General features: G+C 53.9%; 2 protein-coding genes across 7 annotated transcripts in view; one reads left to right on the forward strand and one right to left on the reverse strand.

Moving 5' to 3' along the window:
- Positions 1–12,438, reverse strand: part of LOC116099676 (receptor-type tyrosine-protein phosphatase V) — a 24,264-nt gene extending 11,826 nt beyond the window's left edge. The window contains exons 1-14 of one of the 4 annotated variants that reach the window (XM_031383621.1): positions 12,404–12,438; positions 8,778–8,949; positions 7,937–8,633; positions 7,483–7,560; positions 6,990–7,070; positions 5,977–6,044; positions 5,563–5,611; positions 5,122–5,394; positions 4,684–4,953; positions 4,211–4,474; positions 3,264–3,518; positions 2,915–3,160; positions 2,506–2,781; positions 1,259–1,534 (exon numbers count right to left, since the gene is read on the reverse strand). In XM_031383621.1, coding sequence (XP_031239481.1) covers positions 1,259–1,534; positions 2,506–2,781; positions 2,915–3,160; positions 3,264–3,518; positions 4,211–4,474; positions 4,684–4,953; positions 5,122–5,394; positions 5,563–5,611; positions 5,977–6,033 — 1,966 coding nt within the window. In that variant the 5' untranslated portion in view covers positions 6,034–6,044; positions 6,990–7,070; positions 7,483–7,560; ... (1 more) ...; positions 8,778–8,949; positions 12,404–12,438. Of the gene's footprint in view, positions 1–1,258; positions 1,535–2,505; positions 2,782–2,914; positions 3,161–3,263; positions 3,519–4,210; positions 4,475–4,683; positions 4,954–5,121; positions 5,395–5,562; positions 5,612–5,976; positions 6,045–6,989; positions 7,120–7,482; positions 7,561–7,936; positions 8,634–8,777; positions 8,950–12,403 lie in introns of those variants that run through there. The other 3 variants (XM_031383614.1, XM_031383629.1, XM_031383606.1) reach the window with 3 other exon arrangements.
- The window catches only part of Ptpn7 (protein tyrosine phosphatase non-receptor type 7), a 13,585-nt gene continuing 7,450 nt past the window's right edge, over positions 11,872–18,006 (forward strand). The window contains exons 1-8 of one of the 3 annotated variants that reach the window (XM_031383641.1): positions 11,872–12,001; positions 12,521–12,758; positions 12,971–13,144; positions 13,669–13,852; positions 14,068–14,152; positions 15,285–15,361; positions 16,503–16,640; positions 16,941–17,051. In XM_031383641.1, the coding sequence (XP_031239501.1) occupies positions 13,023–13,144; positions 13,669–13,852; positions 14,068–14,152; positions 15,285–15,361; positions 16,503–16,640; positions 16,941–17,051 (717 nt within the window). In that variant the 5' untranslated portion in view covers positions 11,872–12,001; positions 12,521–12,758; positions 12,971–13,022. The remainder of the gene's footprint in view (positions 12,002–12,520; positions 12,759–12,970; positions 13,145–13,668; positions 13,853–14,067; positions 14,153–15,284; positions 15,362–16,502; positions 16,641–16,940; positions 17,052–18,006) is intronic. The other 2 variants (XM_031383657.1, XM_031383649.1) reach the window with 2 other exon arrangements.

Raw genomic sequence — 18,006 nt, forward strand, 5'->3', positions numbered from 1 at the left:
CTGTCCTGGAACTCTGTAGACCAGGCTGGCCTCGAACTCAGAAATCTGCCTTTCCTCTGCCTCCCAAGTGCTGGGATTAAAGGCGTGGGCCACCACCACACCCGGCAGAGACAGTTTCAAAGTCTATCACTCACTCTGGCCCTGCCACCTCCCACTGGGAATCAAAGCTAAATTTAGCAGTCTGGGAGGGATGGATGGATAGATAGTCCTTCGCAGAACCTACAGCCAAGGAGTTTGAAAACCCATATGCCAGAGGGTGGTTATCTGGGGCCTAGTCACTGACTCATTCACCTTCAAAGCCTAGGATTTGGAGTCATATGATCTTGGTCTAGTCACACCATAACAGACCTCTTTACAGACAAGGAAACTAAGGCTCGGTGGGAGCAAAGACTTGCTCTCAGAACCAAGCCACAGCTAGAAGCCTAGTTTCCTAGCTTGCAGCCGGGCTTCCACCTTGTTCCCCCCAGGTGTGTGAGGTCCTACAGACCTTGGGGGGGGGGGGCGCTAAAGGACAACAATAGTATCCCAGGGGAGAGAAGGAAGCCAGGGGGGGGGCGCACAGGCAAGTGTGGAGAGTTCCCATGTCAGAGAAGGTTGTTGGGGACAGGAGCGCCCACCTACTCATTTGTCCCCAGGAGCTCCGTGGGCTGAACAAGCCCAAGACACCAGGTTGGTGTGAAAGGGGGAATTTCAAACCCAGCTCTGCAGACCCTGGGGGCTCTTTGTGGGGTGCTCACCATATACTCTGCACCTCTGTACCTCTGTGCATCCCCCTGCTATGCAAAGTTGGGATTGGTTATAACAGAGAAACTATTCTGTTCATACTACCTGAACAAAAATCCCAGCTTTCCTTGTAAGGCTAAGGGGACTAGAAAAGGTTACCTTCTCTCTTTGTGCCTAAGAACTGAAGTGACCACAGTGCCAAACTCCTAAACTTGTCACAGTAGGTACACAAGAGAACGTGGGTAGGGCAATACACAAGGAGTCCAGTGAGCGCACTATTGTTATTAATGGCTCACACCCAGAATACATTAGAGAGGCATCCCAAGAATGGTGTGGCACCTTGCAAGGGCACAAACATAGGAGTCCCTAGAGGAGCCTGTGAGAAGTTTCCTGGTGCCTCAGGACCAGGAGGCAGACCCTAGAGAGGTCCAAGGCCACCTGAGGCCCATCCCACAGACAGCCTAGCTACCTGCTCACAGTCCCAGAGTCCCTGAGAGCCCAAAAGGCTGGGAAAGGAGATTGGGGCAGCACTCACGTGTCCAGCCTGTGGTGTTGGCACTGCTGCTTTCCTCAGACCCCCACAAGGTAGACAGCTGTACCTGGAACTCACAGCCTGCAGCCAGCTGGGCCCAGGAGAAGTTCTGGGCCTCCTGGGATAGGATCTTCTCACTTTCCAGCGTCAGGGGCCTCAGCCTGTAAAGCCGCAACTGAAAGGAGTCCCTGCCACCCGGTGGGTGACACCAGGAAGCCCTCAGTGTTCCTGCAGGCTGGCCGGCAAAGCCCAGGCTCAGGTTGGTGGGAGGAGCGGGGCCTTTGAGGACAGGAAGAGACAGATTCAGGACAATGTGAAATCGCCTCCTATGCTCCCCAAGTTCTAGCTTACGGGAGGCTGGAAGATCACTGTTTCGCCTGCCCAGGTAAACCTCTTGCAGTGATGGGACCCAACATCTGCCCCTTGCTCCTTGCCCCTTTTTGCCCCTTGCCTGCCTCCTATCTCGAGGTATGTCGGCTCCCTAAACACATGTGGAGTTTACTTCTCTTGCTTCCAGTACAGCTAGCTCAGTGCCTGCTCCCTCACTCTTCAAGACCCCCACCATCCACTATTCACTGATAGGTTTGTCATGTGTCTGTCGAAATGCCTCTAGACTGTGGGCCCTTGGCAAGCTTAGGCCCTCCAACCATCCTGTCTAGCCACACAGGTTTCTTTTTTCAGTTCATGCCCGCTCCTTCTCTGGGAACCCTGTTCTGACTCCCCTGAGCAGGTGTCTGTCTATGAGCCTGAAAAGATCTAGTCAAGCCACAATAAAATTTCTGATATTCAGCACTCTTAAAGTATAAGAAAATAGTTCATACATCATGCATCTCCCTACTAATCTATTTATGCTTGCTATAATATGATGAGTAAAATCGTTACATCATTGGCATATGAACTGTGTTTACCAGTCTTCCTTTCTGGACTTGTTTATAACCATTAGCCTTAGCACCTAGCTCCATTCCTGAACCAACGAGAGGCATTAAATAGATATTCATGGAAGGAAGAGGAATAAAGGGACAGAGGGATGGATGGATGAGTGGACAGGTGAGGGGGCACATAGATGGGTAGGCATGCCTAGCCATGTCATGTGGTTACATTACATGGCTGGAGGTAGAAGGTGCTTGATTCAGGAAAGGCCTCTATTTTCTCTCATACCACAGAGAAGAATAGAGAGCAGAAGATACAAGACCACATGCACAGTGCTGGGCAGCCTCGGGTGGGGTGGGGGGAACAGGGCAGGTACTCACGAGTGCAGCTGTGAATCTTCCGAGAGTCAGAGCTGAGGTTCCCAGCCCAGGCCCATGCTGATATGGTGTAGCAGGACCCAGGTACCAGAGATTTCAGAGTCAGGCTCGAAATGTCAGGGCCCACGTCAACAAGGTCACCAGGTGACCTCTGGCTACCATCCTGATGCCAGGTGACCTTATAACCTTCCAGCTGCCCTGGTGCTGGAGCCCAAGCGATAGTCAGGTCAGATGGGCTACTCCGGCTGATGATCTCCAGAGACTGCGGTGGCAGGGGACCTGAAGAGGAGGTGATTTGGCAAGGGGCCATGTCGTAGCCCTGTGATGCCCTCTGCCCAGCTCTCCTGAATCCCTCCTTCACCCTATCTTCCCTCCAGATGCAGGCCCAATGGACTCGCACGCTGACACTCACTTGTATAGCCTGTGATGCTCTGAGTGATGTCTCCCACGGATAAGGCAATGTCCACCCTGTAGTGGGCTCCAGGTACCAAGCCACAGAAGGTGACATGAGTGGCACCAGAGGGCACAGAGATGTTCCCTAGGAGGCCTGGGGCATCCGCAGAATAGAGCAGCGCCCGTCTCCCAGGCTGCTTGGTAGCTTCCAGTCCATCTAGCCATAGCCTGGCACCAGGGACCTCCCTGGGAAGTGCAGAAGATTCTGGAGAAGTAGCAGGCCCCCAGAAGGTGAGAACCGTGGTCCCTATGGCTGCAGAGATCCCTATACAAGCCCCCAGCCTGAGTGCTATTCCAACCAGACTCACCAGCCAGCCAGATACTGCCCTCCACCCAGGCATCATGAGGTCCAGCTAGAACCTTCAGCCCCAGAGTGTAGTGTCCTGGAGGCAAGGGCCCTGGGAAGACAGCGTTACACTCTTCAGGGCCCAGGGTAGTTGTATTTTCCACTGGCCCACTTAACCTCAGTACATAGCCATCCCGGGCTCCCAGCCCTGCCTTCCAGCTTGCCCAAAGCTCATTCCGTAAGGGGGTCAGCACCAGGTCAGATGGGTAAGAGGGATCTAAGGAGACAGAGGTAGATACAGTAGGTGAGAAAACTCATTCTGTACTCTAACCACTACACGTACCTGCCAGCCTCTTATTTGGGCATTACCAGCTTCATTCTTCATACTCCAAATGAATGCCAAGACCTGGCGGCTACCAACTGGCCATGGGCAATGCAACCATAACAGAAACAAGGGCACATCGAGTGCTCATACCTGTGCCTGCCAGCCGGACCCAGAAGATTCTACACACAGTACCTCCCACAACGCTAACCCTAACTAAAACCCAGAGAAGGTAAGCGACGCGCCCAGAGACACACAGCCAACAGGTAGCAGAAACCGTGAACCACCATGTGACTCGTTCTCATGGTGAAGACATGGTGTGATGGTGGCAGAGACAGGTGTCCAGCCCAGGTTCAGCATCAACCACATTTATATACAGCATGGTTTGCATTCTCTATGCCTAGAGTAATATAGGACAGCGAGACCTTTATCGGGCTCTTTGGGGATTCAACAAAACCATACACAGGAAGTAGCAGTTCAGATCCTACCTGGAGAGAGTTCAATTGATCATAACCACTCCCAATCGCCTCAGGCTACCACAAGTCAACCAGAAGGCTACACCTTTCCAGGCCTTGGGGGAAACCCTGTTCTTCACTACTTGGCTAGAGGAGACTAGAAGAGCCTCTGTGTGTCCCCTAGGCACTCACAGGTCCACTCGGTGGCATTGGGTCCCCAAATCTGGTGGGGCCCAGCAGCAGCACAAATTTTCAGCTCATAAGGTGTACCCGGAGACAGACGAAGGAAGGTGTGGGTTGAGACCCCTTGTCTGACCACTGCAGTCAGGTTGGTACCCTCTAGGAGGTCTGTGAGCAACAGGTGAAACCAGGCGGCCCCTTTAGAGCTGTTCCAGAAGGCTTGCAGGCTACTGGTACCCAAGGCACGCAGTGCTAGGTGATCAGGGGGTACAGGCTCTGCAAGACGGATAGAAAGAGCAGAGCCAGACTTGAGGAAGCACTCTGGAATAAGATGATCACACCAGTTTTAGCATGAGGGATCCCAGACACCTAGCCATACTGGGACGCATCACCTACAAAGTTCCAGACCCAACATCGCTCTCACATCCACCCCCCACGCCCCAGTCTAGCTGCTCCCTGGGTCCCTGGCCGGCTACCCACCTTACCTGTCCATTGGAGGATGCTAGTCTTCGCATGGAGACCGCCAGCCCAGGTGATTACCTCCAAGACATACTGACTACCTGGCAAGAGGTCGCCGAAATTGTATGACAGGGTGCCAGGGGACACAGAGACATTCCGTGCCAGAGTCTGGGATTCCAGGTGGTAGAGGAGAAGTTGGTAGCTGTCTTGATCCCCAGGGGCATCGCTCCACGAGGCTTCCAGGCTGGCTGGGCTGCCAGTGCTGTGCAGCTGCAGGCCACGGACCACGGTCGGGGCTGTGCCAAAGGGTGAGGGAAGCAGCAGACTCTGTACGAAAGGCTCGCCATCCTAGGTGCTGTCTCTTTTGGTTTCTCTGAATCCCCTACTAGTCCTCTAGAGCAGCTGTCACCTCCTGCCCCAACCCCAAGTAAGACCACACCCCTGTCAGCCTGTAGGCTTCTTACCAGTTCGGGCAGTGAGGGTAATGGTGGCATTCTGCCAGCAGGGTCTTAGGACAGTCAGTTCCAGCTGGTATCGACTGCCTGGCACCAGGCCATGGAACTCAAAGCTGGACTCGTTTGTGTGAGCCTGGAGCTGTTGCCCTGCTGGAGAACCGGAGGAGTTGGTCCTCCTGAGGCAGAGGGCATAGTCCGATCCACCTGGCTCTGCAGCTACCCAGCTTAGAAACAGGCTGGTAGGCTTCCCATGGCTGCTGATGTTCACGCTCAGAGGTGGACCTGGGGGACAGGGGTGGAGACAATTCACTCGCCCAGTACCCTTTCAGCCCTGAAAAAGGAAGGCGAGTCAAGGGACCAGGGGCAGGCAGCGTCTAGTGGAGAAATTAGCCCTACGACCCACCTACTGCCCACATCCAGAGCCCTCTCCCTCTCTCTAAAGACACCTACCTCCACCCTGCCTGTCTGGGCTCCCTTCCAAGGATGAGCATGCATCTTCCTGTAGGGAGGAGAGGAATGGGGGGAAGCAGATGTGTAGAGGCCTCTGGAGCACAGGCCTCTGGGAAAGCCCATAAACTGAGGATCCAGACCAGAGAGAAGATTCCCTGTGTGTCTGACTCCCACACACTGACTGCCACACACTACTGAAGACACATTTCCTGAAAGCACCGCACAGCTAGCAGGCAGTAGCCGGCAGCCTGGAACGATCTGTCCTCCCGGCTCCTGTGCTGGCCTGGGAGGGGAGCGGTTTCCCTCTTCTGTAATGAAGACCAGCTGTGGAGCCCCATAGAGAGGTGGGAAGCCTAGACATGCCCCAGAGAACAGGCCCACCCACCCTAACCCCTTACCCCATGCCCACCTTACCTCGGCCAAAAAGCCCTGGAGCCAGAGGAGGGCAGCCAACAGAATCAGGGGCCTCATCCTGATAAAGTCTGCAGAGGCAAAATCGGGAGGCAGAACTAGGCCCCCTCGTCCTCCCCTTGCCCTGGTGGCTGGTGGTGGATGGCCTTTCAGATAGGCAGCAGATCCTGACCCCAGCCCAGCCTGGTCTGGGAAAGGCTGCCAGGTGGAAGAGAAGCAGCATCTAGCCTAAGGGAGCTACAACTCTCAGGTGGTCCACAGGCCATCCTCCTTCCTCTGCTTCTCTCACCTCCGCTGGCTGTCAGCAGTCAGCTCCCCAGAAAGAAAAGTTTCCCTGTGCTCTTGGGGCAGGACTTCTAGGGGCCTTGCAAATAAATACACAGAGCAGAAGTGCCTGATTCCCGCACACCGTCTTTAGAATAGGGCTTGGTTATCCATCGCTCCCTTCCCCTGTGTTCCTTCCTAATGGATAATGGTAGTGTTTCCAGAGGTGAGGATTCAAGGCAAGCACGAGGAAGGGAGGCATCCTGAATATATGGGGTGGGTGAGCCAGCTTCGTGTTGCCTCCCCCTTGCCTAACCTGCTGCAGTAGTCACAGGGACAGAAGCACACCGTGTGCATAGAGCTTGCCTGGCCCCGGTAGCCCATCTCTCACATCTCACTGCTCAGGTGAGGGAGCTGACATCCGGAGGGTCCAGCCTGGGGTCCACACACACACACACGGGTGTGTGTGAGGAGAGAAGCTGCACTAGAACCCAGGACTTCTGACTCCATCAAGCAGAGAAGGCAAAAGGTGTTTCCTATCCCCAGCTCAAGTCCTCGGTGCTCGGAAACTTCTGGGAGTGATTGACATCCTGGGGGTTTCTCCCCTCTCCTTATTTCTTCTGTTTCGGGACCCATCTGGCTCCCCTGCCCCCCCCCCAGCCCAGCTGACGCTGCAGAGACCCAGCTGAGGCCTGGCTGACAACACAAGAGCTCAGCTCTGCCGCTGCACCCACCCACAGCCTGCTGCTCACCTGGTGCAGCTCACCCAGGTGTTCCTGTGCCAACTCAGCCGTGGGAAGGGAAGGAGCAGACAGAGTCAAAGGCTCTGAGCCCTGGGAAGGAAGCCCAGAACTCAGCAAGCTCAGGAAGGCGGGTGAGACGCTTGCAGACAGACAGACAGACAGAGAGTTACCGACTCTGAACACCAAGGCAGACCAGCCTGCTTCAGCAAGAAGCTCAGGCCTGCACCAGAAACCAGCTCTGCCTGCCTCCTCCCTCTGCCCAACACCAGGGGCTGCTGCCCGCCCCACCCCCTACCACAGCTTCATCCAGCCTGAAACCTCAGAGCCGCCCACCGGCCTGGATGGGGTCCTGGAAACTTAGCACTGCAGACTCATCAAATTTTCCAGGCTGTGTGTGCGTGTATGAGTGTGTGTGTGTGTGGGGGGGGCACGTCTCAGGCCTCAGTCTGGTTAAGCTGTAGGGGAGAGGTCCTAACCTAGTCCTTTGCCAACTCCATCTCACCTGGGGACACTTCACTTTGTTTCTTGTAGCAGAGTCTCTGTGAGGAGCCAGGATAGGCAGAGCATCTTACTTCAGAATCTGCATAGAGGAGACACAGAGTGCAGGGTGTGTGTGGTGGGGGTGGAGTGGTGGTAAAGGATTGGGAAACAATGTCACTAAGAGAGAGGCCTGTGGGGACAGAACATACTTCACGGCTAGTCCTATGGACCCAGCCCTGGGGAGGTTTTAGGCTGTAAAAGGCCCTGCTACCAGCTTTACTCGGTTAGAGCAAACTTGGGGATGGGAGATAGGCTCAGAAGAAGTTAAGAAAGCAGCCCCCCCCCGACCCCCACTCCCAGGCCAAGATTTTCTATTCAGCAAAAAATATACTTTTCCCCCAGAAGCCACCCCCACAGACAGACAAACCCACTTCCTCTGCCTAGAAAACCCCAAGGTCTCAAAGCCAGAAGCCTACCATCTCAGTGTGGAGTGAGCTGACCAGGAGGCCAAGGAAGGCAGAGGAAGGCAGAAGGCTGGTCCAGGCATCCCAGCTTCCAAGTGCGAACTAGCCCGCTCCCGCTCCCTCCACGGCTGTTGTAGGCTGCTCTTCCAGCTCCTCCTCTGCTCTCCCACAGCCTGAAGCCAGGCCTTGGGCATCCCCCCACACTAAAGGAAGATAATTATCAGGCAGAAGAGAACAAGTCACCCCCTCTTCCTCCCACAAACTGGGGAAGGTCAACCAGGAAAGAGAGAAGGTCCAACTTCTTCTGAGCAGGCTGAGAGAGCTGGGCAAGGGGCTAGAGGAGGCAGCCAGTACTGTGCTCTGTGTGTGTGTGTGTGTGTTGGGGGTGTGTGTGCTAACCATGTACATCAGCCAGCCAGCATCAATGACAGCACAGTGGGAAGGACATAAAGGGTCCTGGGGGGGCGGGGGAAGGGCCATAATGGTGGTACAGGTGTCCATCCCTCTGGCTCTGGACTTGGGAGAAAGGGAGGGAATCTCCTTCAGCTTGAAGTCACTTTGCTGGGGCGCTGAGCTCAGCATTGGGTATAGATAGAGCGGGGCTGTTTCCTTGGCACTCTAGGAAAGCTAACCGTGGTTCCACGTTGAGCTGGCATGAGCCATTGGTCCTCTCCACCAGTGATGAGGGGGGATGGGAAAGTCCTAACACCTGCAGGCACCAAAAAGGTAGCAGGAGGAGAACTGGGTCAGGAAGGGGCACCTGGGACAGCTATCACAGAGGTGCAGCCTGGGGCAGGCTGGGGTGCCTCGGCCTTCATGCCACAGCTTCACAGTACTTCCCTACCACACTCACCCTGTTTCCTGGCTCCTCCTTGGTGAGCGCCGTCTCCCCCACACTACCAAGGACAAGCTTGGGCTTGCAGGGAAGGGGAAGAGCTGCCTCTGTACTTTAGGATGGAAGCAACCAGGAGCAGCCACCTCCCATCCTGGGGCTTCTTATCCTTTCTGTAGTCACCCAGAGCATCCTAGAATGTGACAGGGTTGATAGCTTTTGCCTTTGGGAACTGGCATCTATCTGGTTCCCCAAGAGCTGGCAGGGCACAAGGGCTTCTGGGAACTTCAGGAGCACTAGCAGCAGGAGTTGTGGCTCACGGCCCCTGTGATGGGTTTGAGTCGCGGCGGGACGCGTCTGCAGACACCAGGCTTAGACAGTTCCACGTGCAAGAGGTTTAATTGAGAGGGAGTAGGGGGATAGCGGCACAGAGAGAGAGAGAAGAAAGAGAGCAAGACGGAGGAAAGTACATATATATATACATATATATATATATATATATATATATATATATATATGTATATGTATATATATGTTGTGACGTAGCAGTCCAGGTAAAGGTGGGAGCTGAACCCAATGGATTCTGGGAATGTGGTGGCCGTTGCCCTGGCAACAGGTCTGTGGACCCGCCCATATATCTGCCGCAGGTTCTGGATGCTAACACCCTGAGATGGAAAGAGTGAGAAGAAGCCAGGCATCAAGGGAAGAGAGGCGGGGAGGGAGAGATCTTAGGCTAGCCACAGGACCACAGGTGAGACTCCAGGTGGAATAAGACCTCGCCCTGCTCCTCTCCACTTCTGGCCAGCGTCTAGGCACAGCCACGATTCTCTGCCCGCTCTCAAACAAGGAACTCTGCCTAATGCCAGCCTGCTGGGAGTTAACTCTAGACTCTCTCCATGGCTTGAGTGGAACTTCCCAAAAAAAAAGACGATGGCTGACTGGAAAAAGGAAGGGGAGGAAGGAAGAGCCTAGACAGACAGACAGACAGACTGACTGACTGACTGACTCAGCCTCACTTCCACTACCACCACCAGGTGGGGCTCCTTAGCTCTCAGTCCCAGACTTCTCTTGTCTGTGACTCCAAGAGCTGGAGCTGTGGACAAAGTGCTTCAGGGGGCTTGTTCCGTCTTCCTGACAAGAAGGGAGGGAGGGAGGAAGCTGTTGGGGGCATCTGAGACTCAGGGAATGTCTGGTGGCTTGGCCAAGGTCACAGGACCACTAAGCATCAGCTCGATCATTACGCAGGTCCTTCTGCTCCCATTCTCTACACTCTCTGAAGCGGAAGATACTGGAACCTAATTCCCGATCAGAGAGACACGTCAGCACCGTGAGAGATCACACACACACACACACACACACACACACACACACACACACGCCACCCTCCAGGAATGGGAAAGTTCTGCAGAGCGACCAGGAAAGCGAGAAGCCATCCAGAGACCTGGAGAGAGCCTCGGGGTCTTGTTTCCTGCCTTGATTGACCTATGCTCGCCCCACCAACTTCCTTCCCCATCTCCCAGCCCCCTTTGCTCTTTACCCAAGAGCTCATCTTCCAGCTTCTTGAACCCCACTGGGCCCTCACTGTGAGGGTCAAGAGGTGTGCTCACAGCCAGCAGGCTAAAACTGTAAACGGAGGACACTGGGTAGACCTGTGGGGGCGGGCTCTGCCTACTTCCTTCTCCCTGCCCCTGTGGTATCCTCACTTCCTTTTCTTGATCACAATCAACAGCTGGCCCAGGGCGGGTGGCCCTCTTTCCATTCCGCTCCCACTCCCTCCACTATCCACCAGCGCAAACACTCCTGTGGGGAGGTCAAGGCAGAGCGAGGTCTCCCAACCCCAGGCACAAGTGTGCAGGGATTCCCAGGCTCCAGCTGCTATCACCTCACCCTGGCACCAGGTCCCACCACTTCCCAGCTCCACTGAGCTGCCTCCTCAGGAAATCCCACCTAGTCCTCAAGGGAAAGCAGGCTACAGAGAAGACAGAGCCAGGATCAACCAGCCACAGAGAGCCACCCTCTTACTTACAGCCAAGAACAAAGACGAGTGCCCCGAGCCCTCTGACTTCAGGCTCATCCTGGTCCTTCCCTCCCCCTCCCCCTCCCCCCATTCCCTCTCCCCGTGGGCCAGAAGAAGGGTAGCCCCTCCCCGCTCAGGTGCCACCCCTGTGCTCACTGCACAGTTCTTTTTCAGTGTCACCGTTTGACAGTTGAATCGGAGAAGTGGGAGGAAGAGAGAGGATGTGGAATTCAAGCACTGGGGCCCAGGAAAGCTTTGGGGTACATGACAGCGTGAAGGACTCTTGCAAGCAAGCATGAACCATGGGCTTCATGCTTGGGCTGAGGGCCTGCAAGAGGCCTAGCAAAGCAAGGTGGGGGTGGGGGGCTGTGGAGCCTTAGATGTGGGGGCTGCTCCCTCCTCACACCCCAAGCATCCACGTGGCCCCATGGTGAAGACCTGGGAAGCATCTGATGTGAGGGCCACAGCCTTCGACTATCTGTAAGTCTTCAGAGGTGATACAGGGTTCTAAGACACTCCCAGAGGGGTAGTCTGAGGGGTTGCTATGGAAGCCACCCCAGAGTCTTGTCCAGTTTAGCTCTGATATTTGTTCTCTGGTGACTAGCCTATGCCTGCAGGCTGAGGGGCTGGGGAGAATGGAAAGGACCGTTCCTGACTAGCCCTGGCCTCTCTCCTTCCTGTACAGAGCAAGGACTCCTGCTTCCTCTTCCCCCTCATCTCACCTCTGTGACACATCTGCTCTGCTTGGGGGCCTGGGTTTGGCCATGAATGCCCAGGCTTTGAAGCATCGAGGGTTTACAGGGGCAGAAGCCAAGAAGTGGAAATAAGTCTCTAGCCAAGGTCACAACCAGAAGAGCAACAGAAGGTTCCCCATGGCTATCGAGGAGGTGGGGGCGAGGGGGGAGCACATGACTAGGGCCTAGAGGAGGAGGAGGCCTGAGGTGGTCGGGAAAGGCCTCATCCCTTGCCCATTCCCAGAGCCTTGGCACCCAGTGAGGATGGCAGGGCTGCACCGGCTTGCTCTTAGAGGGCACAGGAAGGATGCATCCGACCCCTGGTGGTAGCTTGCAGCAGGCACAGAAGGGCAGCCCGCGGTTGGGTGTGCGTGGGTGGAAGCCAGGAGGGGCGGAGGGAGGAAGCTGGCTTCCTGAAGCCTTTCAGTCCTCAAAGATAGACGGACTGACAGACAGCTGGCAAGAGGCAGCCTGGGGGGGACAGAGCTGCTTCAGTAAGTACTTGACGTGGGTAACAGACATCCTATGGCCCTGGGATGGGGGGGTGGTCTCCAAGGATGGGATGAAGAAGCATGAGTTTGGGGCTCCCATGCCTGGCCAGGGCATGAGAAATGACATATCTGGTGTCCCTGTGGCTGGAGGGCAAAGAAGCCACACAGAGTGCCAGGAGAGGAGAGGCTAAAGTCCCCTTCCCACTGTGGGCGAGTACTGTCCCAGCCACACCTGCATGGGCCCACACTGCCCCCATAGCTAACCCCATGGGTTAGCAGCTCTAACCCCACCACCACGGCACCCATGACTTAGCTCTGACAGCCAGGGACTGCCCCCAAAGGGTGATGCCCTGATCACCTCTATGTCCCCTCTCTCTTGTACCCCCCCCCCAGCTGTAGCCTTACCAGGCGCTGGCGCTCTAGGGCTTGGTGAGGCCATTTCCTGTGACGGTTACAGAGGCGGGAGACTGGGGGATGGGAAGGAGGAGGGAGGAAACACCCCTGGTCTACCGCCCTGGACAGAGACCCCATGAGCCACCACTGATCTTGGAGTGGAACTGCCGACAATGAGAAGACCCTTCGAGAAGCGGAGCGTGCCCGGATCCCCAACTGACTCCAATGCTACCAGAGGCCTCCGTTTCTCATTATAGAGAAGCCTGCTGGCTAGACTCAGAGAGCTGTGTGCTTTTGCCCTTCCTTCGGTGTGGTTAGCAGGCTGTTGGCCACATGTGGACCCCAGCTTAGAGCCCTGTGGACTTGGGTATCCTCCGGATTCCTTCCTGTCTACCTCATACCTGTATTCTCTCTATGCCTTCCTCTTACTCTAACCCCAAACTGTCCTCTGTCCTGCGTCCCACCAAAAAGCTATTGTACTTGTAGGATAAAAGTTGGGCCACTTGCTTGAGGGGATGGCTGTCCTGGGCTTAGAAGCCTTCTTCTAGCTAGTGAGGCCTGCGGGACCTTGTCTTTCAGGCAGGCCTCATGGCTGAGTGAGCCTCCCTTGGGCCCAGCAACCTACCCCAGCATGGTCCAGACCTGTGAGGGGCGCTCCAGAGCACAGCTGCCGATCTTGTCTTTGGGGGCAGACATGACTCAGCCTCCACCCACCAAGGCTCCGGCCAAGAAGCATGTGCGGCTGCAGGAGAGGTGAGATCTTTCACAGAGAGGACTTTCCTAGGCCTGGGTTGCCTTCCCTTCCCATCCTTCCTTTCCAGTTCTAACAATGGAATCCACAAGGCCTAGAAAAACAAAAACAAACAACCCCAACCAAATAATGCTCGTTTGAAGGCTGCTTGCCCATCCCTTGTATGTCTGAGATGCCAAGCTTCTTGTCATCCGTGGGTCTTGCTCCCTAAGTTTCAAGTTGTGATGAACAGTCTCTAAGGCAAATCTAGGGGCCTTCATGGAGTTGAATGGGTGTGGGAGCCTCTGTACTGGCTTGAGAGTAGGAGAGATAGACAGCAGGACGGAGCGAAAGAGTTGCAGGCTGCTCTGTTCTCATCTGATAAAGGAAAAGGGGAACGTAGTAGGACCTGACCCTTGAGTGCCCCGAGCCTCTAGGTCAAGAGAAAGACTAAGCATATCTTCCTGTGACAAACGCTGCAATAAGCTTGGAAAGCAAGGCAGAAGCTATGGGATGCTCACTGGGCACTGTCTGTCTGTGCTTGCAGAAGGGGCTCTAGCGTTGCTCTGATGCTGGATGTGCGGTCTTTGGGCACCGTTGAACCTATCTGCTCGGTGAACACACCCCGGGAAGTCACCCTACACTTCCTGCGCACAGCTGGACACCCCCTGACACGCTGGACGCTACAACACCAGCCTCCCAGCCCCAAGCAGCTAGAGGAGGAATTCTTGGTAAGAATCTGGGGTCCTCTCCACATCACTTTACGCTTCCATATCAGACCATCCTGGATTCCCCCGGGGGCCTCTCTTCTCCATGGCATCCTCGGGGAAGAACTCCGGGGCGCAGGAGAGAAGGTTGTCCCCATCCCTGCTCTTCCTCCCTGTGTGCAGAGGGTAGAACGGGAGATAAGGAAGCTGGGATTAACTCACTTATCTTCTACCATCAGAAGATCCCCTCAAACTTCGTCAACCCTGAAGACCTGGATATCCCTGGCCACGCCTCCAAAGACCGATACAAGACCATCTTGCCAAGTAAGGAGCACAGTGGGGCTGAGGGGGATTCCTGGGGGTGAAGAACTCAAGAAGGCAAGATAATATTCACCTTGGGAGCCAGGCATAGTGGTGCATGCCAGTAATAGTCCCAGCACTTGGAGGTTAGGGTAGAGGAATTCAAGGCTGGGTTCAGCTATATAGCAAGTTCTAGGCTAGCTTGGTTTATTTGAGGCCTTCACAAAAACAAGCAACAGTAGCCACAACCACCTCTCCGAAGCCAAGGAAGACCAATGCTTGAGGGACTGTCTTTCAACAGAGAAATGCTAATACCACTCCCTGGCAGCCAGGAGACAGACGGCTGTTGCCCGGTTACAAGATAGCATAGCTTCCTGTGTGGCAGGTGTGAATGCACACAGGCGGACCCAGGCCTAGCACCTCCAACTTTTCATAGGCAGGCTTGATACCTGGAGCCTAGTACAGTGACTTCCAGAACTGTGGCCCGAATTCAGCCCAGCGCATGGGCCCTGCCCTGCGCTGAGACTCCAGGCTCACTGCCTGCTAGCCTAGACCAGGTTCTGTGAACCCTTGTCAGCGTGGGTTGGATAGCCTTTGGCCTTGGTCTAATTCTAGCAAGCTCTACAACTGTCAAAGAGGGGAAGCCGGCTTCCTCATCCCCCATCCGGTTTGATTGGGGAGGGACCCACACCTCTGCAGAGTGAAGCCAATATCCCTGGTGTTTGAGTGATTATCTTAGACAATGTATGCTTGTATTCATAATCAGAAAGGCATTTTTCCTTGCAGAATCTCTTCCTCTTCCTATCTGTTCGCTCCCATTTTATACCCTCACTGATCTCAAGGCTAAAACGAGATAACATCCCAGTTGGTGTCCCCAGCTCCGTGGTCTGTGCTACACATCATCATTCAATCCATCCTTCTGCTTCAATTACATCACTTTCCAGTTCAAAAACATCATGGCTCTCTGTTGTCATGAAATAGTATATTTTATAATACATAGCTATTATGTTATGTCTATGAAATAATACAATGGACTAGTCTGCTGTCCGCAAAGTATTAAGAACAGTGTGAAGACACGTTTCCCTCTGACTCTGTCACAATCTACATTCGTTGGTCACCTTCTGACCTTTCGCCTTTATTGATCTTCACTTCCTAGATCCCCAGAGCCGCGTCTGTCTTGGCCGGGCACAGAGCCAGGAGGACAGTGACTACATCAATGCCAACTACATCCGGGTGAGTGACCGGCTGCTGCAGCTGGGGGCCAGACTGCTTTACAGATGAAAATACTGCGTGCAACTCTCTGTGATCCATCTGTGACTTGGCCTCAAGGGCGTGTACTTCCTTCTTTTCTCCAACTCCCTCCTGCCATAGCTCCCTCTGCTAGACTTTAGGAGCCAGGAAAGAGCAACCCCCAAGAAATCGGTCTAGAAAAGATGTCAAAATTTCCAAGCCACCTTAACCTACCCTGTTACCCTACCCATGACAACCTCTAAACTTGGCTGAGCCTAGTCACTAGTTTCTTAAAAGCTAATGGCTTCTACAAACTGCACAAAGCCAGCTCAGGTGGGAATCTATCTCCTATTATCTCCTTTCCCACACTCAGTCTCTGCCCCCATGCCCAACCCCTACAAAGTACTACCTCCTTTGTAGAGACTGATTGATGTCCAGCTAATAGCAACCTCAAGCAACGTGGACCATCTATCCCAACTTTTTACTATGTTTGGTGGGTGGATGTAAAACCAGTGCCCCCTTGTGGCCAAATATGGTAGGACATCAGTCTGGGTGCTGAGGAGCAAAGCAGTCAGACAGAAAGCACAATAGGATGGTCCTCGGTTTGCCAGCAGGGACCAGGCAAACAGTGGGGTGCATGGATGATGGAAAGTTGATGGAAGCTAAGGATGATGGAAGGGAGGAGAACAGACTAAGTAGGGCATGCTGGATTGTGGTGCTAAATGTATAAAAATAATTTGTGAAATGTGAGATGTTCACTTACAGATATTGAGGAATGTCACATCTTGCCCTAGAAGAAAGCAGCAGAGGACAGGCACAAACATGTACACAGTGACTGCTGTGCGAGAGACCGCCAATATATTTTATTGATTTTAGTTCACACTATATTATAATTACTAAGCACAGTCTACATACAGCCCAGAGAAACTAGGTCAGGAATGTGCCTCTGACCACTTAGCTAGGAAAACAGAGGGGGCAGGAATTTGACCTCGGGTGTTCCTCGTAGTGGGTCCCATGTCCTCCTCCACCATGCGGCTTCTGATGTGTGTGTCTGTGCATGAGCGTGTATAAGTGTTTATGTTCATGGGCTTTAGCCCAGCACCTGTGGACTGTGGATTCACAGCGTCTCTGTCCTTCTCCCCAGGGATATGATGGGAAGGAGAAGGTCTACATTGCCACCCAGGGGCCCATGCCCAACACGGTAGCTGACTTCTGGGAGATGGTGTGGCAAGAAGATGTATCCCTCATCATCATGCTCACCCAGCTCCGAGAGGGCAAGGAGGTAGGAGGCAGGGTCATCTGGAAAGGGTCTATACCCTACCCTGTCACTCCACCCATGCACAGCAGACCAGAGGCCTCAATGGGAGCTGATAGCCCTGACAGGCCCTCTGCCATATCTCTCAAGAATACACCCCAGGGAAGCTGTGGGTGAGGTGACTTGAAGCTTGGGGGAGCTAGACTCTGGTCACTGACCTGGGTCATGGGGTAAGATATGAGGAGGGGATACTAGGGTTCTCTGCTGCCTCAGCCCTGTGCCACTGATGGGCCCTCCCACTCTGACTCCCAGCTCCCTCCCTTTTAGAAATGTGTGCATTACTGGCCCACAGAGGAGGAAGCCTATGGGCCCTTCCAGATCCGCATCCAGGACATGAAAGAGCACCCAGAATATACTGTGAGGCAACTCACCATCCAGGTACCACCCCCTGGCACAGACCAATGGGAGGTTTGGGCCACCCTAGCGACTTTAAAACTTGGCTTGCTGCGCTGTGGTGGCGCACGCCTTTAATCCCAGCACTTGGGAGGCAGAGGCAGGTGGATTTCTGAGTTCAGGCCAGCCTGGTCTACAGAGTTAGTTCCAGGACAGCCAGGGCTACACAGAGAAACCCTGTCTCAAAAAAAAAAAACCCAAAAAACAAAAAACAAAAAAACAATGGAGGTAGATCCCAAGGCCTTGAACATGCTAGGCAAACAGTCTACCACTGAGCTACAGCTATAGCATATGATGTACCTGGCCTCGTCTAATGACCATAGGCCTCAATGAAGGAGAGATCATTGTGGCTCCCAGAGTGAGAAGCTGAGGCTTAGCTTGAAGCAGGACCCAGGGTAAAGGACAGAGCCAAGACAGAACAAAGATAACCCATGGGGAATAGCAGGGGCTACCTCACCCCTGGCATCAGGCTCCAAGGACTGTGGATGCCTGTCTCGAAAAACAAAACAAAACAAAACAAAACAAAACAAAAAAAAAAAACCTCAGGCTCCACCTACACTAAAGTTACTAAATTCACCAAGTTTACTAATTTAAAACTTGATCTCACATGCTTTTCCACTTTTAAAAGAGAGAGAAATAAAGAAAAAAGGAAAACAAATTTTTTTAAAAAGAGAGAAATGAAGAATAAACGAAAAAAGAAAAAAACCTGGGCATGGTGGTTCACATTTTTAATCCCAGCACTTGAGGGGTAGAAACAAGTAGATCCCTGAGTTCGAGGCCAGCCTGGTCTACAGTCTGGTCCAGGATAGCCAGGGCTACACAGAGAAACCTTGTCTGAAAAACTAAAAGAATCAGAGAGTGAGGAAGAGAGGAAGAGAGGGAAGTGGGGAGGGAGAGAGGGAGGGAGAGAGAGAAAGAGAGAGGGGGAGAGGGAGGGAGG

The sequence above is a fragment of the Mastomys coucha genome, unplaced genomic scaffold (assembly GCF_008632895.1).
Source record: "Mastomys coucha isolate ucsf_1 unplaced genomic scaffold, UCSF_Mcou_1 pScaffold1, whole genome shotgun sequence".
Lineage (NCBI taxonomy): Eukaryota > Metazoa > Chordata > Mammalia > Rodentia > Muridae > Mastomys > Mastomys coucha.